Consider the following 26,855-nt stretch of genomic DNA (forward strand, 5'->3'; position numbering starts at 1 on the left):
GCCTTTCTCTTTCTTTATTCGATTTTATTCATCCTCCAATTCGCACTACTAGAATATAATTTTGATATTTTTTTATAAATATTTTATAATGACATTTATTAAAAATTATTTATTTTAAAATTTAAAAAATAATATTAGATTATTTAGAATCAGAATATTATTAAATATTATTATTATTTATATAGAACCATTATTTCTAAAACATATTAACCTTATTTTAATTTTCTCTTAAATTTTTTACTTTTATTAGCCTTAAAGCTAACCTAAATTTTTTCTTTTCCACTTTTCAGCATCAACTAAAACCAAAATCCTTTTCATAGATCATCTTAGTCTCATATTCCCATAGGTAATCAAAATCGTTTATTAAACCTGACATTGTTGGACTTATTAAGAATAAATATATAGTAAAAAAAATTATTAATTAATTATTTAATAATTAACTAGCATATAAAATTATAAATTAAAAAATAAATGAATAAATATGCCTCTTAATCTTCTCTTACTTACTAAGAATAATAATATAACAAAAGAAATTATTGACTAGTTATTAAATAATTAACTAACACATAAAATTATTAATAGTTATAATTTAGTTGGTTGGGATATTAGGTTATTATTTAGGAGACATAGGTTCAATTTCCAGTAACAACTAATTTTTTTTAACTTTAAAAGAAAATAAAAATAAAAATAGGGTAAACGGGCACTTGACCCATTGACCCGGTTAAGAGCCCGAGATCGATGAATCTACCTGTAGGATTAGTGCTCCTATAATCATGACATTTAAGTATTTTTAAATCGCTCCTATATCCATGGTTGTAAGAGCGGTTTCTATAGAAGTGATTTGAAATCGTTATTATATGTATAATGTGTAAGATCAGTTTCAAATCATATCTATAAAGTATAATAGGAGCAGTTTTTTACTTTTTACCAACGGTTACGAAAACCGCTTCGATAGGATATAAGAACAACGACAAGAGCGGTTTTGTTGGTGAAAATATAAGAGTGATTGAAAGCCGTTCTTAAAAGTTAAAAAAATCGTCCTATATAAGTGTTTTTTAGTGATAATTTATGAATGTTTATTTATGTCATGAAATTACTCACCCCTTCCCAAACTACTCTGCAAGATGACTAGTAAAACAGCTTAAATATAATAGTGTATATAACAGCTTTCGCTAGAATCCAATAGCTTACTCCCATGACTCCTTATAAAAAGTAAATCCGTGAGTAGTAAAATATTGATTAAATCGAAATAATCTATGAAACCAACCTAGTTCAAAAGTAAAATTTAATTAATTTGAAAATTTATTTTTTTTAAAAAAAACCTTGATTATTTTAATTTATTCAATTCAATCTCTATTTTAAAATTTTCAGTTAAATTAAGTAAATCTAATGACCGTCTAATATCAGTGGGTTGATGTGCAAAAACAAAATAAGAAAAGTTTGGTTAATTGAATCGATTACCGAATTAATCAATTTTATTTTGATTCAATTTAGTACCAACATTCTGTCGATTGGGTTTATCTAAAAAAATTATTAATTCAATTTTAATTTATTCAATTCTATAAATTTAATTTTGAACCGATTATTTAGCTCTTCCTATCTCTTCCCGCCTCTTTTTTCTAGTTGAGTTTTAATTTCTTATCACGCGAAAATATTAATACCATAGCGGAAGCACAAGTAGCTTACTGTCCTATATAGAAATGACAATGAGATGAGACTGAGATAGATTTATTCTTCTATATAGAACAACATAAGGTAGTCCTCATTATTAGTACTCCAAGGTAATTTCAATATGATCAAACAAGTTATGTTAGTTTTTAACCTCTGTGTCTAAGTGTGCAAAAACTTAGGAGCACAGTAAGTCGAGTGTAAAGACGCAGCTAGCGAGAAAGATGACATGGAAGAGAATCGACAGGCTCGGTGCGTCTGAGGGAAGAGGTGCTGCGGAAGAGTATGCGGGTGGACGAGAAAGAGGCGTTCGACGTTTCCGAGGGACAAGAAGCCGGAGCGAAAGATTGCTCGAAGGTCGGAAGTTGGATTCAGGTGAGCCCTATTCTGGATGACCGAGATCATCCAAGTGAGCAGAGCTGGAGCGGAAGACCCGGATCAAGGTGAGCGAAACCGGAGTAGAAGACTGAGACCGAAAATCAATAGGATGTTGACTTTCTTGGTTCGAGCATCGGGACCCAGTTTGGGTGCCCGGACTCGCCGGACTTCGGGGGCCCGGACTCGCTAGACTTCGGGGGCCCAGACTCGCTAGACTTCGGGGGCTCGGACTCGTCGAACTCTGGGCGATCGGACCAGGACTTCTATCCAAACTCGATGTGGTGCTTGAAAGGGTTCCAGACGTACGTCCCGAATAGGACTATAAATATAGCCCTAATTCTAGTAGTCTACAACAACTTGTATACGAGGTTCTTTAAGTGTTCTATGACTTTATGTGCTTCCAATGCTTATAAGAGGCTTCTTCGCCTACGACGAAAGGAGAATTTGAGTAGTGCTTCATAGTCTTAGATTAATAACCTTTCCGATTATAACCAAGTAAAAAAATTGATAACCTCTTTCTTTTTGCATTTATCAAATTTTTTTTATACAAATATCCTAGTATTTAGAAAATTTTATCTATTATCATTGTACAAATAATTGACCCCCTCTTATCGATAGCAACTATCACCAACAAGTCCTCATGCCTATTTCAAATACTCGTCCATTGACTTCACAAAAATATTTTCAATCTTTTCAACCTATTTCATAAAATTATTATAAAGCATTTAATATCATATAAATACTAATATTAATTAAATAATATATATAATAATATTAATAATCTGTTTAATAAATAAAAAATAAACTCTATTATTATTATTATTATTATTTAGAATTAAAAATAGAATCTCCATATTTACTATATTCACTCCCATTCAACTGTAGAGATTTGAAAAAAAAAGTTCCGAGTCTGAATTCATACCAAAAAGACTATCCAAATTTACCCGTTTTAGTTTGGGATCCAACTGTGAAGAAATTGTCATTCCTGCTCTGACACTTCTACTGTCATGGGAGAAGATTTATGTCATATGTCGAATGCCAAGATTTATCTCTCTAAACGTGAAGGAGGATACAAGCTTCGTGGTCTACAATCATGGAATAATGCTCTATTAAACAGGACACTTTGGAATATTGATAATCATCATTTTGTCATGATATTTTGATTCATATAAGTATATCATTTAATCTTTTCATGAGTTAATTCCATGTTTATATCACATTTCATCAGTTGTATTTATTTGTGGATTTAATTACAAATTATCTTATATTCGTGGTATTTGATGCTAATATTTGTATATATTCTTTGTAGGCATCAAAAGGGTAAGGACTCAATCGGATCATACCAGATTTGAGTTCAAATCTAGGGTTAATTGAAGAGATCATGCTCTGAAGTAATATGGACCATTCATTCAAGATTAAGAGAGATCTGAGCCATCCGCCAAGGATTTGGTCCATCCAAGCCAAGGGGAAGTAGATCACAGCCATGGATCGAGATCTAGAGATTTTGACCCAGATCTGAATGGATCCGATCGTTGATCAAGTTATGAAGTAATCTGGACCGTCCGTTCTAAACTTGATCAGATTAAAGGGGATGAGAAGTTACAGTTCCTTGGGGGTGGGTCGTCAAATTCTATAGAAGGCGCGATTGTGCGAAGTAGAGGCGAGCGATCCTCTTCCTTTCGTTCCACCACCGACGGTCAAGAGAGGTCAAGGGTGTCCCTTCCTTCGGTCATCATCCACCTGTCACCAGCCGACAACGCCACCTCAACCATCTAAACGCTAATTCTGTCACGACTTTGTGCGAGGAAGAAGAAGCATAGAAGGTGGAGGAATTTGGTGGTTCCAGCCGATTCCCTCTCCTTCAGGCCAGCGATCATCCTCCGCCGAAGCTCCGATCATGTCTAGGACTTGAGAGTGTTTCTTGCTGTATACTTCTTATTTTGATGCTGCTGATTGATTCTGCCAGATCCAGAGCTCATCTGATTGGATCAATTCTTCGCCGATTGCAAGATCTTGACATCTTTGTCAAGATCAACGAGTGCTTGGGGATTCCCAGCTCACCTTGGTTCATCACTTTTCCTTTTTGATTTCTGCATTTCTGTTCTTCCAAATTTCCAGCTTCGTTCTTGTTTTCTTTACTGTTTAGTTTCATTGGCTCGAGTTGTTAGGGTTAGATGAAGGTTTAGATCTGTTTTCTTGCCTTCAATTCAACTGAATGTTTGCTGATTCCTTGAGTAGAGATATGATCCAATGTTTGTGCATGGTTCTTAAGATGAATTCAGCTACTGTTATCTGAATTCGAGTTCTATTTTCAGTAATGGATTAAGTTTGGTTGCTCTTGTTCTGCTTTTGTTTAGTTTTAAATATACTTAGATCTATTAATGGTGTAATCTATAACATAGAGTGACAATATGTTATGGGCTCATGATTAATAGATAGTTAGGATTTCTTTTATTGCATTAGATTTAGTTTCATTAAATGCTTTGCTATTTCATTCCTTAGTTTAGCTCCATTTATGGTGAAATCATAGCGTAAAGTGACAATATGTTGTGGGATCACTATTAATGGGTAGATAAGATAATGTTTATTTCATTAGATTAAATTGCATACGTGTTTTGCTATCTCATTTGTTAGGTTTATAATCAAAACTCAAAACCCCCATTACTATATCAAAAACCCAAAGATTACAAACAAATTAATCTTAAGATACCACCATTGCCACATTCATTGGGAGACGGCCCGAATCATATCTATGCTACATTAGTATAGAATGAATTCTGTCACTTAATTTTTTTTATATCCATTTCACAAAAAAAATCGGGTTTATCAAAATTGGCGTCGTTGTCGGGGAATGTTAGCGGTGTTTGATAATCTTAGGATTGTTCTCTATTTTGAAAAAAAAAAATTGTTTGAGTGTTTTCATGTTTATATATCCATGTGTTTGATTTAATATGTTCCTTGTGTCTTCTGATCTTATCTGCTAGTATTTCAGTGTAAGAATATGACATTTCTTTGATCATGGATCCATATTATCAACATTTTGAAGGTGAGATGGAGAGTCAGTATTATCAGCCTAATCAACCTCAATACTATCATCCTGAGCCTCAGTATTATCATCCTTAGATTCAGTATTATCAACCCGAACCTTAATATTATCCACCCATAGAGCAGCCAAATATGTATTAGTTATTTCAAAATTCATATAATTCTAATTGAGTGGATCAATCACATTTTAGGTATGAGGATACACAAGGATAATTTCCTGAGCTATATCCAACATATCAGAGTCCACAGGGATTTCATGATGAGTATATGCCTACTTGGCCACTTTCAGTCCAGTAGGGTGATCTAGCTCCTTGGACTACATTTTAAGATGAAGTTCATGCCCCTAATTCAACACAAGACCTTCGGGAGATTATCTAACTAATGATAGAGTATCAAAAGTAATAATTTGTAGAGATACAAAATTTACAGATACAAGTAGACCAATTTGCATCATCCGTTAGCCAGCAACACGCACCATACTTCAATGAGAAGAGGGATTGTAGTGTTTTTGATAGACCTGATATTGTCTCCATTACTCCATAGGACTCCTCTAGTATTTCTTGTTGTGATGCTGCAGTTGTAAGAATTTCTGACTCTATTGATACTGTTGTTGTAGATGTTGTTGATGATGTAGATACTGATGTTGATGATGAGGAGAGTGTAGGGGATTGCATAGTAGAAGCAATACCCCAAGAATCACTTTTTCCAGTTGTACAATCACCTAAACTAGGTATTGATGATATAAGTGTAGGGGATTGCACATTGAGGCAATACCCCAAGAACCACCTGAACCGGAGCGTAAACCACTACTTGAGGATGAGGAGGTCACAGTCACCATTCTAGAATCTCCATGTACCTTTCAACATGACAAGGTTAGTGTTTCTTTTGATTTTTTTAGAAAATTTCTTAAAGGTATAATTAATTGATTTTATTAGATGTGATTCATTTCTTGATACATTTTCTGCAAAAACTAATATTTTTTTGTCTTCTTCTTATCCCACATGCGTGTGGGAGGTGTTGTCCTTTGTTGAATTTACAGGAGATTATAAGCTCCCGGAGTGGTTACTCCAACTGAACCGCCTTCAACCTTCAGGGAGTATTTTCAAGAGGAATATGGTGAAGGGAGAGGTCATTACTTCAAATGCAATGATTCCACTCCCAACTTGGATTTTGTTTCTTAACCGACTCCAACCACCGGGAAGGACCATTTCAATGCCGGCGTGGATGCTACTTCTAAATTGTTTGCAACCATCCGAAATAAAGGGGAGTTCGTTCCTTGCTTTTCTTTTTTTACTTTACACTTTCTTCTACTTTCATACTTTACATTTGTATTTTGCTTAATACTTTGCACTTTGTTTGGTCTACATAGCATTTCATTTGAATAAAATTCTCCATGAAATTGTTCTAGTAATACTTTTAAGATGGTAAATTTTTTTTAAGTTTGACCATCAAGTTTAGGTCATTTGACATGATTGAATGCTTTACTTGCATGCTATTGGTTGGTATGGTAATGGATTCTGTTTTGATTAATTAAGCTTGATTGTCAAAAATTATCTAGAGATGACTACCTAAAGCCTATACTCTATTATTCTTTTTGTGTGATATGCAATTATGCACTCATAACAATTGAACTCTAAAATTTACTTTGCTTCTTTTTAAAGTTACAATACCATATGCATGCATGGAGATGATGAACGATATTTTCTTTCCTATTCTTTGATTCCTTTTTCCTTTCAAATGCTAGTTAAATCCCTCACTCAATACTTTTATCTTCCACCATATTTGCTTAACATTCTTTCATTGAGATTTTTGGTTGATTTTCTTAATGAGTTGAATTGTCTGAGATGGATAAGATTTTAAGTGTGGGGGGAAATTTTTCATATGCTCAAGGATTTTAAAGAATTGGAGGTTTTCATTGGTGCTGAATTTTGTGTTAGTGTGTGCACTTATGTGCCAAGACACTCCTTATGTATTTTGTGGATAATTATTTAATAAAGGCAAGAATTTATCATTAATTATTTACTTTTCTGTACGTCTATGATTAATGATAAAGTCCCACAGATTAATGGGTATATTAATCTGAAAACAGTCCTTGATCGGATAGATATCTAGAAGGGACATGGATATCTAGATCAACACTGAGTATGACTAGGTCGAGATAGACTGGAGGGATGGATATCCAAGTTGTACTTAGGGGTGCCTTGAGTTTAGAGGTACACTGGACACGACCCGCTCAAGAGGAGATCACATATTAAGCATCATTGGTTATTCCTCTTATGAACGAGTGTAACTAATCTTTTGACTTGAGACCTTCATTTATTCTATGCGTGGAGTTATGTGCTTTGACGCCGTTAAAAGCAGTCTTTAATCGGATTGTGATTAATACGGTAGTTGGGTGTATGACAAAACGTAGAGAGAATAGTATTAAGTCAATAGAGGATTCATCGCTCTCTTGGATTAGGAGTTAACATCCTGGCCGCTTGATAGAGATATTAGTGACTCAAAATCCATGGCCATGGGAGGAATGATTTATCATTCAAGAGGAGTCTATTATATCTTGGAAATCAAGTAAAACAATTAATTTGGTAATGATGCATAATGTATCGAATTAATTGGGATGTAGGCTTTAGATGAAGAGATTGAATTATACAGTAATTGGTTCATAGTGGTTTACAGTTTATGACTGATATTAATTTTATCGTGTTGGGTGGCTAAAAACTGTTGCTAGACGGTTACCTTAGTCTGTGTATGGATTTACACTGCCTTCGTGTATAAAGCCTAGAGGGTCGCACGCATAGCACGTAGACATGAACAAGAGTATCGGAAGCGAGTCGAGATCAAAATTAAATATGGATTTATTTGATACAAAGAAGAGAGAATTCGAATAGCCAAAATCATGATGATTAATGGAGAATTCGAAGAGTCATCATAATGATAATTAATGAAGAATTTGAAGAGTTATCATAAAGAAGGTCATAAATGAAGAATTTATGGAGCCTATAACTCTTCATCTTCCTTATTAATGAAGATCATAAATGATGAATTAATTGAAGGCTTAACTCTTCGTATTCCTTGGAAGTTATAAATAGCCATCCTCGGAAAGATTCAATGTAAAGATTTCATTCTCTCCATTTCTCCTTCGTCAACTTCGTCTTCCACCGGAAGAGATCGGTAGTGCTTCCAAGACTTTGTCGATCCAAGTGGCTAGCACCTAACGGATCGTGTCAAGTTCGTGATCTAGTGCGCGTGGATACCGCTAGAGGAGTCACACGTGGAGCTCTTATCTGTCTTATTTGTCCGTGATATTATTCACACCTATCGAGGTCTCGAGGTATGTTTTATATAATTTTGTGCAAAACTATATGTACCACGAAAGATCCATGATTCATTATATGTCTTCCGCTGCGCTCCGATTCCAACATTTTCTTCTTAGAGCATAATAAGGGAGTCCATATTTAATGCTGGAACTTCCTGATGTTACTGATCAATTTCGCATAACCACCTTTAAAGAGGAACCGATGTAGGAGGAGTATGCATACCTAGTGAATTAAATTCACCAAGTTTAGAAACCAGTTATTAGGATAATGATACTCAAATTGAAGTAACAAACTGGATTGTTGAGTGTCAAAGCAGATCTATAGTTACTTGGAGTTTCTGAACTCCTGAACTTGATGTTGGGACCGTTGGAGGCCGGCTAGAAGGGGAGTTGAATAGCCCTGTAAAAACAAAACATAATCGTTCTCGATCTTTTAAAATAACACTTGCATAAAATAGATTAAATAAATAGAAAGAAACTAAACGAAGAGGCACAAATAATTTTACTTGGTTACAATCGAGGAGGTTGTTAATCCAGGGAATGAATCGTGCACTAGAATATGTCCTTCAGGCGGAGAAGCCTCTTACAGTAGTGAAGCGCAGAAAATGAAGAAGCTAAACTAGAAATGAAGCTCACAAGTGTTGAGTACACAATTCTTGAATTGATGAAAAACTTTTGGACCAAGGCTATATTTATAGCCTTGGTCGGGGTGCTTGGAAGGATTCCAGGCGCTTGGGAGGGGATAAAATTTTATCCCCTTCGCAACGGATCGCGTTTGACCACGATCCGGTCAAAATACAATCCCGGGCGCCCGGAATGGCTTCTGGCGCCCAGACTAGTCTGGGCGCCTGGATCACTAAAGTCAACAAGGTTGACTTTTGGTCCGGACCTCTACTCCGGTGCTGCTCGCCTCGGTCCGGGTCTTCCGCTCCGGCTCCACTCGCTTGGGTGATTTTAGTCAACCGAAATAAGGCTCACCCGAACCCAATTTCGACCTTCTTGAGCAACCTTCCGCACCGGCTTCTCGTCCCTCGAAAACCCCACGTGCCTCCTTCTCGTCCGCCCGCGTACTCTTCTACAGCGCCTCGTACCTCAGACGCACCGAGCCCGTCGGTTCCCTCCCGTTCCATCCTTCTCGCTAGCTGTATCTTTTGCTCGACTCCCTGTGCTCCTAAGTTCCTGCATACCTAGACACAAGGTTAAAATACCACAGAACCTAACTTAACTTGTTGATCATATCAAAACAACCTTGGGGTTCCAACAATCTCTCCCCTTTTGATGTGAGCAACCCAAGTTAAGCTAAGGTAAATAGACATAAAAAGAAATAACTAATATTGCAATAAAGTACAAAAAGATAGAAAAATTGTAGAAAAGATTGGTCTACCTCTCCCTAGACTTATACTTTTCATTCTCCCCTTTGATCACATAAAAAATGGGATTTCAAGAAAAATCTAAGGGTTTAAAACTTAGAAAAATTTGAAAATTATTTCAATATTGCTAAGAATTTGTAATAACTTATTTCAATACTAAAAAATTTCTAAGTAAAAGACATTTTTTTAAAAAAATTCTAAGTTTTGAAAATATTTTAGAAAATAAAATTTTTGCAAGCATAAATATTTTTGAGGACTTTTCTAAAAAAAAATTAAAGCAAGAAAGTTTTTCTAAGTTAAGAATTCTTACAGTTAAAAGAATTTTTTTTTAAGTATTTTTTAAGAAAAATGTTTGATAAATAACTTTTAAAAGCATTATTTAATCTCAATTTTAATGTTTTATCAGTAAGTTAATTAAGCATTTTATTTTAATATTTTGGCTTCCAGGCAGTGGCGAGACACTAGGCCTTCTTGGTTATTGGAGCAAAAACCACTTTCTTAGACAAAGCTGTTGGAACCCCAAGGTTGTTTTGGTGTGATCAACAAGTTAAATTAGGTCCTATGTTATTTTAACCTTGTGTCTAAGTGTGCAGGAGCTTAGGAGCACAGGTACTCGAGCGGAAGACGCAACTAGCGAGAAGGACGACACGCGGTGCGTCCGAGGGACGAGGTGCTGCGAAAGAGTACCTCGGTGGACGAGAAGGAAGCGTGCGGTGGTTTTGAGGGACGAAAGCCGGAGCGGAAGATTGCTCGGGGAGCAAGAGACGCAGCTAGCGAGAAGGTCGGCACGAAGTGCGACCAAGGGACGAAGACTGTGGATGAGTACGCTGGTGGACGAGAAGGAAACACGCAGCGATTCTGAGGGACGAGAAGCCGGAGCAGAAGGCTGCTCGAGAAGACTGGAAGTTGGGTTCGGGTGAGCCCTTTTCTGGAAGGCCGAGATCACCTAAGCGAGTGGATCCGGAGTTGAAGACCTGGACCAAAGCGGACTGAATCGGAGCGAAGGTCCCTATGGAGAAAAGTCAACTCCTGTTGACTATGGTGCTCCGGGCGCCCGAAACCATTCTGGGTGCCCGAAACAGCCCGGGGTGCCCAGAATAGCTCCGGGCGTCCGGACCTTGAATTCTGACCAGATCGCGTCAAACGTGATCTGAACGTTGGGGATAAAGTTTTATTCCCCCTAGGGCGCCCAGAACCCTTCCAGGCGCCCCGACCAAGGCTATAAATATAGCCTTGGTTCAGAAGCTTTTAAACAAACTCCAAGTAATCATTTCCAACGCTTGTATGCTTTAGAGTTGTAGTTAAGCTTCTGTTTCTACGCTTAAACGTTGTAAGAGGCTTCTCCGCCTGAAGGAGTTTTTAGTGCTTAATTTTCCTTGGATTAACAACCATATCGGTTGTAACCAAGTAAATACTCGTGCCTCTTCCTTTATGTTTTTGATTTACTGCTTTGCTTTTATCATGCAAGTGTTAGCTTAAAGAGTTCGAGAAGGGTTGTTTGCTTTTGTGTTTATAGGACTATCCAACAACCCCCTCCTAGCCTGCCGCAACGGTCCTACAAGTGGTATCAGAGCCAAGTATGCCTCAGAAGAACTAACCACCGTCTGAAGCAACAAAACGATGGTCGGAGCTAGCGACTACCCACCAGCATTCGAGGGGGAGTTCTCCTTATGGAAGCAACAAATGGAGGTATATCTAAACTCTGATTCTGGTATTTTTTTCAATAATGAAATTTGGTTATGAAGATCGAAGAACGCATGCGAATGGAGAAGAACTTGAGATACGCCTCTGGAACAAGAAGCAACGTGACGAGTCAATGGCAAACGATCGGGCAGAATTTCACATTCTAACCGTAATACCAAATGAACATATCAACAGAGTTGAATAATACAAAAGCGCAAAAGAACTTTGGGAGAAGTTCTTAAATCTCTACGAAGAACCTTTGGAAGTTCTCAGAACCTTTGGAAGCCGACAACTCAATGGACACCAAGCCGTCGACAGAATAGTCCGAGAATGAAGAAATTGGCGAAACTGCCGAAGTTCATCCCAAGGACACAGAAAGCCCTTCTTCAATGAGCATTGATGAAGGGGGAGAATCTTTGGAAGAAAGTAATTCAACAGGGGGAGAACCAACGACCAATGAGGTAAGTAAGGTATGACCTCTATCCTCTGAACAACTGGTTAATTCAATAGAAAAATAGCTTGAAGATTTTTTCGAATAAGAAATTGAATCATCGAAAGAGTTTTTCGGATTAGAAAATCAATTGTCAAACTTGTCTTGCAAATTAGAGATATTATCAAAAAAAATCTTCGAATTGTAAAATGTTTCAACGAAAGATTCTTACAAATTACAAAATATTTTGATAAAAGAATTTTGTAAGTTAGAAATATTGCCAAAAGATTTTTGCAAATTACAAAGTATTTTGACAAAAGAATTTTGTGCATTGCAAAACTTTTTTTCGAAAGAATTATGCAAATTAGAAATATTGTCGAAAACTCTCTTTGAATATTTTTTTGAATTACAAATTACTTTCTCGAAAGAGTTTTGTGAATTAAAAACTAAAAAATCATTAAGTAATAATGAGTTGAAAGAATTTCGAACAATAGCTTGTCGATTAAAGATTCTCGACAAACTAATTAAAGAAATTAACATGATACAATTTCTGCATGTTTAATACTATCTGCTTTAAATCTGAAAAATTGTGATCTAAAAAATAATGAAAGATTGAAATAGAAATTTAGATATCTGGCAGTAACTTGAGAATGAATTTTGTTTAAATAGAAAAAATAATAAGTCAAAAGTTGTTTAAGTTAGAAATTTCTACTTTAAACTTCTTAAATCTTCAAAAGTATTTTTTTTTTAGAAATTTCTCAAATTTTTGTGAAAAATTACTTAACATTTTTTTTGATATTTTGAGATTGCTTCTGTGAAAATTATTATAAAATTTTCAACGTTCTTAAATTTTTTTTAACCCTTAGATTTTTTCTTGCAAACCCATGTTTTTTGTGTGATCAAAGGAGGAGAGAAAAAGTATAAGTCTAGGAGGAGGTAGACAAAATTTTGCACTAAATCGTAAAATTAATTCTTTCTATCTTTTTACACTTAAATTACAAATTAAGTTAGATTTATTTTATGTCTAATTTTAACCCTAGTTTAAATTGGGTTGATCATACCAAAAAGGGGGAGATTGTTGGAATCCTAAGGTTGTTTTGGTGTGATCAACAAGTTAAGTTAGGTCTTGTGTTGTTTTAACCTTGTGTATAAATGTGCAGGAGCTTAGGTGCACATGTACTCGAGCGGAAGACGCAGCTAGCGAGAAGGACGACACGCGGTGCGTCCGAGGGACGAGGTGTTGCGGAAGAGTACCCCGGTGGACGAGAAGGAAGCGTGCGGTGGTTCCGAGGGACGAAAGTCGGAGCGGAAGATTACTCGGGGAGCAAGAGACGCAGCTAGAGAGAAAGTCGGCACGGAGTGCGACCGAGGGACGAAGACTGCGGATGAGTATGCTGGTGGACAAGAAGGAAAGACGCGACGATTCCGAGGGACGAGAAGCCGGAGCGGAAGGCTGCTCGAGAAGACCGGAAGTTGGGTTCGGGTGAGCCCTTTTCCAGAAGGCCGAGATCACCCAAGCGAGTGTATCCGGAGTTGAAGACCCAGACCGAAGCGGACTGAACCGGAGCGAACGTCCCGACGGAGAAAAGTCAACTCCTGTTGACTATGGTGCTCCGGGCGCCCGGAACAGCCCGGGGCGCCCGGAATGGCTCCGAGCGCCCGGACCTTGAATTCTGACCAGATCACGTCAAACGCGATCTGAACGTTGGGGATAAAGTTATATCCCCCCTAGGGCGCCCAGAACCCTTCCAAGCACCCCGACCAAGGCTATAAATATAGCCTTGGTCCAGAAGCTTTTAAACGAACTCCAAGTAATCATTTCCAACGCTTGTATGCTTTAGAGTTGTAGTTAAGCTTCTGTTTCTGCCCTTCAACGTTGTAAGAGGCTTCTCCGCCTGAAGGAGTTTTTAGTGCTTAATCTTCCTTGGATTAACAACCACATCGGTTGTAACCAAGTAAATACTCGTGCCTCTTCCTTTATGTTTTTGATTTACTGCTTTGCTTTTATTATGCAAGTGTTAGCTTAAAGAGTTCGAGAAGGGTTGTTTGCTTTTGTGTTTATAGGACTATTCAACAACCCCCTCCTAGCCGGGCGCAACGGTCCTACAAAAGCCTCATAAAAAAATTTAACGTTTAATTTTCTCGCTGAAAGCGCTAAGTCTAATTAATTGTTCAAGTTAAACAAGACTTTGGAACCCAATATAGGTTCCAACCTACTGGATTAACTAAAAATTTCTTAGGGGCATATCTTTTTGAAATATTCCTAATTTCTCTCTGGTGATATATAAAATACCAATTTAAATTGTTGTATTTTCTAAAATTTGTATTATGGGAACATGCATGATTTTTAAAGAATCTATTTGTCTTTTCAAATTTTCATTTTCTAATTTTAATTTGTCTAAATCTTCTAATGGGCAAGATTTAGCTAATATTATTTTTAAATTTTTTATTTCCTTTTCAAATTTACAACAATCCTTAGTTAATAGTTTAACAAACTTGAATAATTTATCGGGAGGAAGAGATCGTACCTCACTTACCTTGTCGATCTCGTTATCTGTAGCTCCTCCTAAACTGCTGCTTGCTTCTGTCGTAGCTCCCCCTTCATCGATGCTCTCGATGCTCATTTAGGATGAGCTTGAATCGTAGTCCTCGTCTTGATGACTTGCCATTAGTGCAAGTCTGGAGAAGGCCTCGACTTCCGATTCGGACGACGTATCGTCCCACGTCGCCTTTAAGAACTTGCGCTTTTGGAGAGATTTTTTACCTTTGTCCTTGTCCTTGTTCCTTAGCTTGGGGAAGTTGTCCTTGACGTGCCCTTCTTCGTTGTAGTGGTAGCAGCGGATTGCCATTTTCTTTTTACCCTACGGATGGTTAGTATTTCTAGACTTACATAGTTTCTTAAACCGTCTTACCTTCATAACCATTTCCTCGTCGTCGAGAGAAGACTCTGACTTAGGTTCGTCTCTTGATGCTTTGAGGGCAACGTTATGCTTGGGCTCCTTCGTACATGCACATCTTGATTCATGCACTTCAAATGTTGAGAATAATTCTTCCAAGGTAATTTTTTTCTAAGTCTTTAGAAATATAAAAGACATCTACTTGCCCATTTCGTATTTATTGGAAATAAATTTAGTGTGTACCTTAGCGAATCTCGGTTACTTACCTTTTCTCCGAGATTCGAAAGTCCGATGATGATTTCTTTAATTCTTGAGAGTAGATGCACAACTGTTTCATCTTCTTCAAGTAGCAGGTTGGTGAGCTGGTTGCGAAATAGGTCTCGTCTCGCGAGCTTGGCTTCAGACGTCCCTTAATGCAGCTCAAGGAATTTTTCCCACAGTTCCTTTGCTAAGTCGCAGTTGCCGATCCGGTTGAGTTCTTGTGGCAGAAGAACGCTCAGCAGATGGAATTCTGCCTTGCAGTTTGTCACGTAGTCGTCCTGCTCCTTTTTCGTCCACTGATATTTTTCTTTGCACTCCGGTGCTACAAAACCGAATTCCATAATTAACAATAAATCAAAGTCTGTCTTGAAAAATACCTGCATTCGCTTTTTCCAGCTAGCGAATTCTCCTTTGAATTTTGATGGATAGATTCTTGGTCCAACCATTAGTTCGGTGCTTCATTCGGCGGTTAGTCCTCCTAAATCATTCTGGCTCTGATACCACGTGTTGGGATCGTTGGAGGTCGGCTAGAAGGAGGGTTGAATAGCCTTGTAAAAATAAAACACAACCCTTCTCGATCTTTTAAAAAAATCTTGCATAAAATAGATTAAATAAACAGAAAGAAACTAAACGAAGAGGCACAAGTATTTTTACTTGGTTACAACCGGGGAGGTTGTTAATCCAAGGAATGAATCACACACTAGAATATCTCCTTCAGGCGGAGAAGCCTCTTACAGCAGTGAAGCACAAAAAATGAAGAAGCTAAACTAGAAATGAAGCTCATAAGTGTTGAGTACACAATTCTTGAATTGATGAAAAGTTTCTGAACCAAGGTTGTATTTATAGCCTTGGTCGGAGCGCCTGAAACTCTTCCAGGCGTCTGGGAGGGAATAAAATTTTATCTCCTTCACAACGGATCACGTTTGACCGCGATCCGGTCAAAATTCAATCTCGGGCGCCCGGAATGGCTCCGGGCGCCAAGACTAGTTCGACCGTCGGACCAAAAGTCAACAAGGTTGACTTTTGGTCCGGGCCCTCTGCTTTGGTGCTACTCGCCTCGGTCCGGGTCTTCCGCTCCGGCTCCGCTTGTTTGGGTGATTTCAGTCAACCGAAATAAGCCTCACCCGAATCCAATATCGGCCTTCTCGAGTAACCTTCCGCTCCGGATTCTCGTCCCTCAGAAACGTGCGTGCCTCCTTCTCGTCCGCATGCGTACTCTTCCGCAGCGCCTCGTACCTCAGACGCACTGAGCCCGTCGGCTCCATTCCTTGTCGTCCTTCTCGCTAGCTGCGTCTTTTGCTCGACTCCCTGTGCTTCTAAGCTCCTGCACACTTAGACACAAGGTTAAAATGTCACAGGACCTAACTTAACTTGTTGATCACATCAAAATAACCTTGGAGTTCCAACACTTGATTCCTTGTGTACTTGAAAAAAAAAAGTTGTGGACTGGACCAAGAACATTCAGGAGTTAGAATCCTTTTGGAGCAGAGGAATGAGAACCTATGTATGGAGATCTCTGATTATAGCCAGTCTAAAGGGAGGTTCATGCTATTACAGTACCAAACAGTTTTGTATTCCATACAAGAAACTACATAATTTAGTCCAAACTCTCTCTGAACTGAACTTCTAAACCTGAGTGTATGAAGAAAAAAAAAACAACCTCTAAATGGTATAGGTGTTGCTATACAACTGATTCTTGGAATTTTTGAAAATGTGAAGTACTAGAACTCTGATATTTCTTTGAATATAATTGTTGGCTTGAATCTCTGGTGCTAAAACGATTAGAAACAATATGCTCTTGATGTATATGGCACACAGAAGGAAGGTTATTTACATAATAGTGTAGGGATTATCTGGAAATAAAGAAGACTGGTGGAAGCTGGTTTAAAGGTAGAAACTGGGAAATGCAGGAATGAAATAGTTATTTCAGAACTTCAAGCTATTTCAGAGTTTGGAAGTGTGGCAGTGAAGTCTTGTTACACTGATAATTTTGATTAGTACACTCAGGAAAAAAAACAAAGGGACTATAGCTTAAGGTTGCAGAATTTGAATGAGAAATAATTGGAGAATGATACAACTGGAGTTTGAAATTGAATTCTAAAATGCTGAAATTGTATCTTGTTTAGTGCCAATTCTAAGATTAATTGGGGAGATCAAGGTTCGAAGAAATCTAGGTCGTCCATTCGAGATCAGGGGAGATCTATGTCATCCATCAAACATATGTTCCATCCAAGTCAAAAAGATGATAGATCAGGACCATAGATCAAGATCTAAAGCCTTTGAACTAGATCCGAACCGATCCTACCGTTGATCAAGATCTTGAAAAATCGGAGCAGTTGATTTAGATATCAGATTTGATTTAAATGAGAAGCTACAGCGTCTTTTTGGTTCGTCAATTCTCTCGCGTCAAAACAGAGGAGGTGATTGCGCTTTCTTCCTCTGGCGATCTCAATCCATTTCCACCGCCAGTGAGCAAGCGAGGTCAAGGGTGACCCTTCCTCCATCTAAAATCTACCCATCAGCAACCGGCGACGCCACTACAACCTTTTGATTCATCACTGATCGCCTACTTTGCCGTGATTTCGGGCGAGGAAGAAGAAGCGGATAAGGTGAAGGAATTCGGTGGTTTGAGTAGTTTCCTTTGTTTTCCAGCTGGCGATCTTCCTTACTCGAAGCTCTGCAACTATCTGAATGGGCAGGAGTGTTTGCTCTACCTTCCCCCCATATGACTGTCTACTCCATTGACGCCAACCGCAAGCCATCCTTCTTCTTCCTTGATCAGTTTCGAGACGAGAGGAAGAAGGCCGGAGTTACGAAGGGGATAGGGTTTGCCAATTCCTTCGGAATTCTGTCTTCGTCATGCCATCCATCTTCAGCAGATCACTCATCGACGCCGATCTTCTGCCTCTCTACATATCTAATCCGGAACCTCTTCATGTGTTGGTTTGTTCTTCATCTGTGTGTGGATTGTTCTACAACATTGCTAATTGTTTCTCTTTGGTTGATGATTGATTGTTTACTTGAGTTGTTGGATTGATTGTAATTGGATTCAAGTTTCCAATGGTTAGGATTTCATTTACTCAGTTTTGAATTGAATCATGTATGCAATGTGTTTTCTGAAATGGTTCTTAGAATTTAGTTAGTAATTCTATTAGTTAGTTGAATGCAATGCTTGTTAGTTTAGTGGTCTATGTTTCCATATGCTTGGTTCTCCATTTGGATGTCATTAGGTTGGATTAGATTTCTTTAGTGCTCTAGGTTTCATTCCATGCTTAGTTTTGCTAATGCCTTATTTCATGTTGTCTTTTATTTTCTGCAATTGTAGTTAGGTTGGACTTAGCTCTCATTACCTGTTTGCTATTTCGTATTATAGTTTTAGAACCAAAATCCAAACTCCTCATTTTCATATCAAAAACCTAAAAAACAATAACAAATCAATCCTAAGATACCATTATTGCTATATTCGTTGGGAGACGACTCGAGTCATCTTTATACTACATTAGTGTAGAATGAATTCGGTCACTTAATTCTTTTAATACTCATTTCATGATAAAATTAGGGTTTATCAAACATTCAGTCCAAGACAGATTCACTATGAATAAGTGAGTTCATCATCACTACCTCAAGGGATCTAACTTTTGGCAATGGAGGTAAGGGCCTCGGACTCTCCTTTGATTAAGCGACTTGTGGAAATTAAAGATAAGGTGGTTCAGAGGCTACACAGATAGGGAGCAGTGAACATGACACTACTGACTGGTTCGCAGGCAAGAAAAATAGGATCGCAAATGCTTATGAGTTTTTCAGGCCACGGGGGCCTACGGTATTTTAGGCATCAATGGTATGGAAATTGGGGACTATGCCTAAACATCTTTTTTGTGTTTGTCTCCTTGCACAGGGGAAGTTATGGACGGCGAACATATTGTCATATAAGGTGTACAAATGTTGTGTGCTTTGTGCAGATAGCGCAGGACGAATCTAATGCACATATTTATTTTGAATGCTCCATCACCCAAATTCTATGGAGCAAGATGAAGCAATGGTTAAATATTAGATGTGAGGTCTGAACAAGTGATGAACTGTTTCAGATCTTCCGGCTGCACTACAAAGGTGGAAACCACATTATGAAGGCAAGAAGCCTTGCTATTTCTTATTTGATTTAGTTTTGTGAAAAAACCGTAAGGGTGCGTTTAGTTCAAGTCATCACATAACCAAGGTTATAGGGAATAAAACATAGCCAAATATTATTTGGTTCAACTTAGGTAATGCAACAAAAACTTGTTTGTTTGAAGGTTTTAATGAATACCCTACTTTAATATTTTACCGTATTACCCTTAGTTACAAAACTAACTATACATATTATTATTATTATTATTATTATTATTATTTATTTTTTAATGTTTTTATATTTTTATATTATTTATATTTATATTTATTATTTTTTTACATTTTTTAATTTTAATTTTCATTTATTTATTTTATTTTTAAAATTTTATAAATTTTTTTTTACTTTTAAAAATTTTTATAATTTTTTAAAAAAATTTTATAATTTTTTTTAAAATTTTAAAAATTTTAAATTTTTTTAATATTTTTAAAATTTTTATAAAATTATTTATTTTTTAAAAAAATTAAATTTTAAAATATTTTTTTTTATTTTTTTTTATTTTTTTACATTTTTTTATATTTTTTTACATTTTTTCTTTTTTTTTCATGTTTTTTCTTATCGGAGGGTATTTTTGGTAAAAAAAAATTCGTTAACCCCGGGATCAAGAAAAACCTTAGTTTTCTGAGGTTTTTCGATTCCGGGCTGCATGACCCTTTTGCTGACGTGTCGGGCATGGAACATTACTTGGGAATCATCAAATACCTAAACCAAACAAGGTTTTTGTTGATAACCTTGGATGGATAACCAAGATTATCAAGAATAATCCCGAACCAAACGCACCTTAATAGATGTCGTTTTGAGAATTTTATATATAGGATGTTCCATAAACTATGAATCTATGTCTATCGATTTGTGGACTTCTAGTGATTGATTGTAAGCACTTGAGGGTATGCTCTTGACTGTAATTTTTTAGGACATCTTAAAAAAAACCTAAATTTTGTTTTTTTAATACTTTCTGACTTTTTAATTCTCCTATTTTTTTTTTTCTAGTGATGCCAATACTGATACATTTAAGAATTCTTTATATTTTCTATAAGAATTGCTATCAACCCATGTATTCCAAATTTTAAAATAACTTAATATTATTCAAACTATCACCTCTGTAACTATCTCATAATTAAGAACGAATAAGAGAGTCTTCTTTGCTCAACTTAATTTTTAACTTTACACTTTTTAAAATTGGCGCAATATTGATGATTTAATCTTCTTAGTTTCCTAAATAACCATTAAATGAATTAATTGCACGATCTCTACTAGATGGATAAAAAATGATTGAGATAGATATTAATATCACTCAACTACTACATCTTATATTACGAAATATTAACTAATAAAAGAGGTGATTATCATTATGGAATAATTTTTAAAATTTTGAATATTAATTGCTTACTTATAAGCTAATGGTTATGGGATTATGAAGAGCGTTTAAGATAATATAATCATCTTTTGTTACCTTTAATATAACATATAAATTTAATGTAATTGCATCTTTTCAAATTACAATTGTTGCAAAATTTTCAAAAACAAATCTTGTTTAATGAAGGGCTTTCATGAATTTGATACCTTTTAGTGTTTTTCAAATATAAAGGAAACATTCTTCTCACCACAAGAATTGGTTCTCAATAATCACTTGCAATAATATGCAGCTGTTGAAATACAAATTTCACTTGTTGATTATTGAAAACTTAAGTACAACACCTCTCGGAATACTTTGGCCACAGATTTTGAATCTTTTTTGTTTTCTATCAACATATTCCTAAAAATTGCTGGAAAAAAAAAATCTCTACTTCCATTTTAGAAAGGTTTCTAATTAAGAGACTACTAAGTTATGCACTATTTTGCTGCATCGTCTAGTTAGCTGAAGGCCATCTCTGTACTCTTCAATCTGTCAGTTCCTACGAGAGAAAGTCTATCGTCGTAAACGTCGATACATCCAAATGCATTTGATCCGAGAGGACACTCCAGAGCAGCCTCAAGAACACGGTGATGGATTCCATGAGAGTCGACGGCGTAGCCGCCCTTATGGTCGTGACCGGAAAGGCAAGCCTTCACGCATCCATACCGATGGATCAAAGTCAGCACATCTTCATAGTTCCACGGGAGTGCCAATGCCGATGCTGCTTCAGGATAAAGAGGGAGATGACAACACACGATGACCTTCTGCTTCTTCTTCGTGGATTCACGAAGCACATCATCGAGCCAACGCAATTGATCCTTGCCGACAGCTCCATTAAACATCACGAACCTCTGTTCAAGACCTTCCATGCCGGCCGGATTGTTCTTGTCGACGTTGGGATTCTTGGCCTTGAGAATTCGACTAGCTGCTAGTGTATTCGGATGGTCATGCGGCCAGCCAATTGCACTGATGTCATACGGATCGAGAACGACGAATCTGTACTCCGGACTAGGGGAGAAGTCGTAGTACAAATGGTCAGATTCAGAGGGCAACTTGAGCAACGAAATCAACTGATTGCGAGGGAGATTGTAAAGGCAGTGGTTGCCTATCATGTGGTAGGTCGGTCCATTGAACCTCTCGAATTCTTTGACGACTTTCTGCACGGCACTGAGTGACTCGGACTTTGGGCAATAGCCATCGACAATATCCCCAAAATTCATGGAGAACTGGACCTTCTTCTTCTTCTTCTGATCATCATTCCATTGCTGCACTGCTCTTTGTAAAACCTGAATGCTATGGCGATAGTATCGCGGGACGCCATGGAATGAGTGGCCGTTGGGAATATCGGCATACTGGATATCGGTTATGACACCGAAGGAGAAAAGGGGCTGCTTGGCATGGCCGTCTCCCGACCCACCATTGGAAGCCATTTTAGACCAGCACAGCTCTTCTAGGATTCCTGGATACGTGATTGATCAGCAAAATAAACCATGTTAGCACCTCAATTGCAAAGCTAAATATTCTTGGTGAAGAATTCTACAATAAGATGCATGATACAAAAACACAGAATTCTACAATAAGGACAGGCCATTGCCTGCCCTGCCCTGGAGAAAGAAAATAGAGAAGCCGTATGGGACGATGAAGGTAGGTTTGGAGTCAGCACCACCCATGTGGGTCACCTATAGGCAGCCATTACAAACAACATATCCTTTGTGTGCAATTAGCAATGCAGTGTTTATTATAATCCTTATTTTATCGTCTTCAAGAGCCCATCAAACAAAAGGACCAAACAACTTCGGGTAGGTTCTCACAGTCTTCTCTCAAATTCAAGAGCTAAACCTGAAACTGCCGAACTAAATTGTTCATCAATCGAGTCACAAAACTACTAAAGCGTCCATGATAAGTTTCAACTGCTGAACTCGAAGTTAAATCAACAGCTAATTTCTCATCTAAAAGATCAAATAGCTAAATCGACAATCTACGCAACATAATAAAAAAAAACAATTGAGAAACTGATAGAAACCTAAAGCAAAGCTTTTCTTCGCAAAAATCCAGAACAGGAGAGCATACGAACCTCGGCGAGAGATTTATCTGCAACGATTAATCTATCAGGATGCCGCGAAGTGCGAAGAGGGAGAAACGGAGAGAGGGCAGTTGTTTGATGCAGGGTGAGAATCATCGGTATAAATAACAGCGAGAAGGGTGGCAATTTGAGACTCATTCTTTTTTTTTTTTTTCTATTTCTGTTTCTATTTTTGTTCTATTTTTTTTTGTATGATTTAAGATTTTCTCAACTTTTAAATAAAAACAAAACAAAACAAAATTTTGAATTAAATTTTTTCCCCCTGTTTTTTCGCATGGTTTAAAGATCTGTTCAACTATCCGCAGAGAAATAGTAAATTCTAGCATTGTGTACGATCGACAGTAGCGAAAACAACACGATGCTGGCCCAATGCCACACCTTCTCTCCTCTTCTCGCCGTTTTCCCTCTAGCCTGTGTGGCATGCACGAAGATTGATTAATTTCAGCAATGTAGTGGCGATGAGCATTTTACGTACATTGAGGAAAATCATGCTTGGGAACACAAACGTGAGCGGGAAGAGCGTAAAAGACTCAAAGAGGTGTAAAGAAAGAACAGATAAAACTCCGACATTCGAAAGAGATCAAGAAAATTCAAGGAATTACAAGAAATATAAAACATCTAGAAGATAATTTTGACAATCATTACAAAAGTATTTAAAGACTCACACCTATTAATTAATTGGAAGTAAATTTTCTTAAAAAATAAAAATGCATTAAAACCCCACCTAAACAGTAGACTAAAATTAATTTAATCTTCTAGAAACATCACTTTATAATTCGACACCCCCTCTTAAAGTGATATTCTCAGAACTAATCCTAGCTTTGATCCTAGATCTTTGAATGCACTCTTCGGAAGTGATTTTGTAAAAATATCGATAATATTGTCTTTACTTTTAAATGCGATCATATCAATAATCTCATTGAGCACTTTCTCACAAATGAAATGATGCTCAAGTTCAATATGTTTCGTCCCCGCAAGAAAGACAGGATTGGATGTAAGCTTGATTGCACTTAGATTATCTTCATGAATAGGAATGGGTTGATTAATGGGCATGTGCATATTTTCAAAGAGTCTACGAAGTCACATGCACTCTTAAGCAGCATGAGCAGAGGCTTTGTACTCTGCTTCAGTCGTGCATAGAGATATCGAACCTTGCTTTTTGCTACACCACGATACACTTGTAGCTCCACATTGAAATATAAAACCAGAAGTTAATCTCTAATCATCCAAGTCTCCACCAAAATCAGCATCTACAAATCCCTGAAAGGAAAACTCTACACCCTTCTCATAAAATAAACTCATGTTAAGAGTAGAATTAACATATTTTAAGATCTTCTTTGCCTCTTCAAAGTGTAGCTTCCTTGGCTCTTGCATATATCGGCTGACCACACTAATGGAGAGAGCAATATATGGCCTTGTTATTGTCAAATAAATAAGACTTCCTACAAGTGCACGAAAGGGACGAGGGTCCGATAAACATGTTCCTTCGTCACGACAAAGTCTTGTACTCACATCAAGTGGTGTAGACCGCTTCTTCCCATCAATCAAACCAAATTTCTTAACGAGCCATTTAGCGTAGCTAAATTGAGACACAAAAATTCCCTTATCTAGATTTTCAATTTGTAGCCCAAGAAAATTATTAAGCTTCCCTAGTTTTTCCATATCAAAACGCAACAAAAGTTTTTCTTGAAGGCCAGTGACCTTTGCATAATTGCTGACCATTAGAATTATGTCATCCCCATACAATAAAATGACCACCATAAGTCCTGACGTTTTTTTGATAAAGAGACTCAAATCTGCTTTAGAAGTTGTGTAACCGCAAAATCTTAAATATTTTGTAACTTTTTCATACCACGCTCGTGGAGCTTGCTTTAATTCATAGAGGGTCTTCTTCAACTTACACACAAAACCCGGATGATACTCAGACACAAATCCAAGCGATTGCTCCATATAAATATCTCTATCAAGATCTCCATATAAGAAAGCATTTTTCATGTCCAATTGCCATAATTTCCAGCCAAGGCTAGCCGCTAATGATAGAATGGTACGTACTGAAGTCATCTTTGCCATGGGGCTAAATGTTTCTTCGTAATCTTTCCCGTATTTTTGAGAGAAACCTCCAGCTACTAGCCTTGCTTTGAATTGATCTATGCTCCTGTCATCCTTCCTTTTTATTCGAAAGACCCATTTGCACAAAACAAGTTGCACTTCAGGAGGATTTCGATCCAAGTCCCACGTTTGATTTTTCTATAGGGCATTCATTTCTTCCTTCATAGTAGCTTCCCATTCTTTCACTCCTTCAGCTTCATCACAAGAAGAAGGTTCTTCATCGTCGATAGGATTCGCAAAGAAGCAATAAAAATTTGTGACAAAATTATCATCTCTATAATGAGATGGTCTTACAACATTTCATCTCGGACGTTGGCTGATTGTCTCCTCCCGAGAACCATCATTTTGGATAGAACACAAGTTCTCCCTTCCCCCTTGATTTTCTTCGGACAAATCTTCTGAGAAATTGGACAATGGCAAAGTTACTGTATCATTTTCTTCCTGATAGGCATCTTTAGAATCATGGGGAGAGACCTCATCAAAGATAACATCACGAGATATAACACATTTATTAGACATATGATCCATACACCGCTAGCCCTTTCTTTGTTCATCGTAACTGACGAAAATGCATTTAATTGTCTTAGCATCCAACTTACTCCTTTCAGAATCAAACACATGAACATAGCAGATTGAACCAAATACTCGAAGATACTTCACATTTGGTTTAGCACCAAAAAGAAATTTATAAGGTACCTTATTATTGGTCGGACTAAGCGACACCCGGTTAATCACATAAGGTGCACATTTCATGCCCTCTGCCCACAATGCTTTAAACAAATTCATCGCATGCAACCAACATTTGCAGGTCTCCACAAGATGTCTAATTCTTGCTCAGCCACGCCATTTTGATGTGACATTTCCGGACAAGACATTTCTCTTTGAATGCCATTTTTTCGGCAAAATGAGAAAAATTCATTTGAACAAAATTCCCGTCCGTCATCTGTCTGCAAAATCTTGATATTTCTACACAATTCCCCTTTTACAATTTCCTTGAATTCAAGAAATCTTGAAAATACCTCTGATTTGTGTTTCACAAAATAAACCCATGTGAACCGTGTATAATCATCCAAAAATAGCAACATATAGTTAGATCCAGAATAAGAAGTGATTCGAGTAGGACCCATCAAATCACTGTGGATTCATTCCAAAGGGGATGTGTATCGTGAATTTGAGCTCTCGAAAGAAACTCTATGTGCCTTTCCAAACTGACAGCCTTCACAAATTCTTTCATCCTCAAACTTTGATAAATCAGACACACCATCAACTAATTTTCTCTGAACCATAACCTTTATCTTAGTCATGTTTAGATGACCAAATCTCACATGCCACAAAGAGGTAGTATCATTTCTACTCATCTTCTCAATGTATGAATTTGATGCAGATAGAACAAATAAATCATTCACATGCGTACCAGTATGAACAACATCATTTTTAATTTCTTTGACGTTCCGAAGAAACTTCACATCGCATGGTCCGAAGAGCACAAAATTTTCAGCATCCACTGCATTTGCAACTGAGAAAAGATTCTTTTGTATCCCTTGTACGTGATATACACTTTTTAGCGTGATTGATTCTCCACAATTGTTGTCAATTACAATGGTGCCTTCTTTCTGAATTGTATGAACCGTATTATCAGCGGTGATAATACCATTGTCGCTATCATGTAATCGAGAACACAAAAAAAATGATTCGTCTCCGGTAAGATGATGACCGCAACCAGAATCCACAATCCATTCATTGTTGGTTGAATGCTTTGTGTGAAAAGCTCCTTTAGCCATTAAGTGTGTTTCCTGTTAAGTTTTTCCATCAACAATATCAGTAAAAAAGCAATTCTTCCAATCATCTTCCTTTGGTTGTTTAGACTTCTCGACCACATTAGCCATATTTGCATAATTTTCTGACTTCAATTTAACTCGACAATTCTTTCTAATATGACTGAGTTTGCCGCACCTGTAGCATTTAAACGTCTTCTTAGATGCTTTAGAATAATCTAGAATACCTTCTTCCATCTTACCTTTGCCATTTTCTTGGCCAACGACTCCTATGACGAGAGA

At 37.2% G+C, this 26,855-nt stretch overlaps 1 protein-coding gene and 2 long non-coding RNA genes across 3 annotated transcripts; 2 read left to right on the forward strand and 1 right to left on the reverse strand.

Annotated features, from left to right (window-relative positions):
- Positions 1-3,668: 3,668 nt before the first annotated feature.
- Positions 3,669-6,498, forward strand: LOC122025414. Its single transcript, XR_006123699.1, has 2 exons — positions 3,669-5,963; positions 6,131-6,498. It is a non-coding gene; the product is annotated as an uncharacterized LOC122025414 (long non-coding RNA).
- A 9,877-nt stretch (positions 6,499-16,375) lies between these two features.
- LOC122024433 lies at positions 16,376-19,077 on the forward strand. The gene is made up of 2 exons (XR_006123425.1): positions 16,376-17,657; positions 17,748-19,077. It is a non-coding gene; the product is annotated as an uncharacterized LOC122024433 (long non-coding RNA).
- A 1,987-nt stretch (positions 19,078-21,064) lies between these two features.
- LOC122025701 (manganese-dependent ADP-ribose/CDP-alcohol diphosphatase-like) lies at positions 21,065-22,036 on the reverse strand. Its single transcript, XM_042584545.1, has one exon. It carries the CDS (start codon positions 22,034-22,036, stop codon positions 21,065-21,067), a length of 972 nt encoding a protein of 323 aa, XP_042440479.1.
- Positions 22,037-26,855: the final 4,819 nt, after the last annotated feature.

The sequence above is a fragment of the Zingiber officinale genome, chromosome 9B (assembly GCF_018446385.1).
Source record: "Zingiber officinale cultivar Zhangliang chromosome 9B, Zo_v1.1, whole genome shotgun sequence".
NCBI lineage: Eukaryota > Viridiplantae > Streptophyta > Magnoliopsida > Zingiberales > Zingiberaceae > Zingiber > Zingiber officinale.

Coding starts and splice junctions, on each gene's coding strand:
- LOC122025701 (XM_042584545.1), bottom strand. CDS start 22,036: ATGGCTTCCAATGGTGGGTCGGGAGACGGCCATGCCAAGCAGCCCCTT.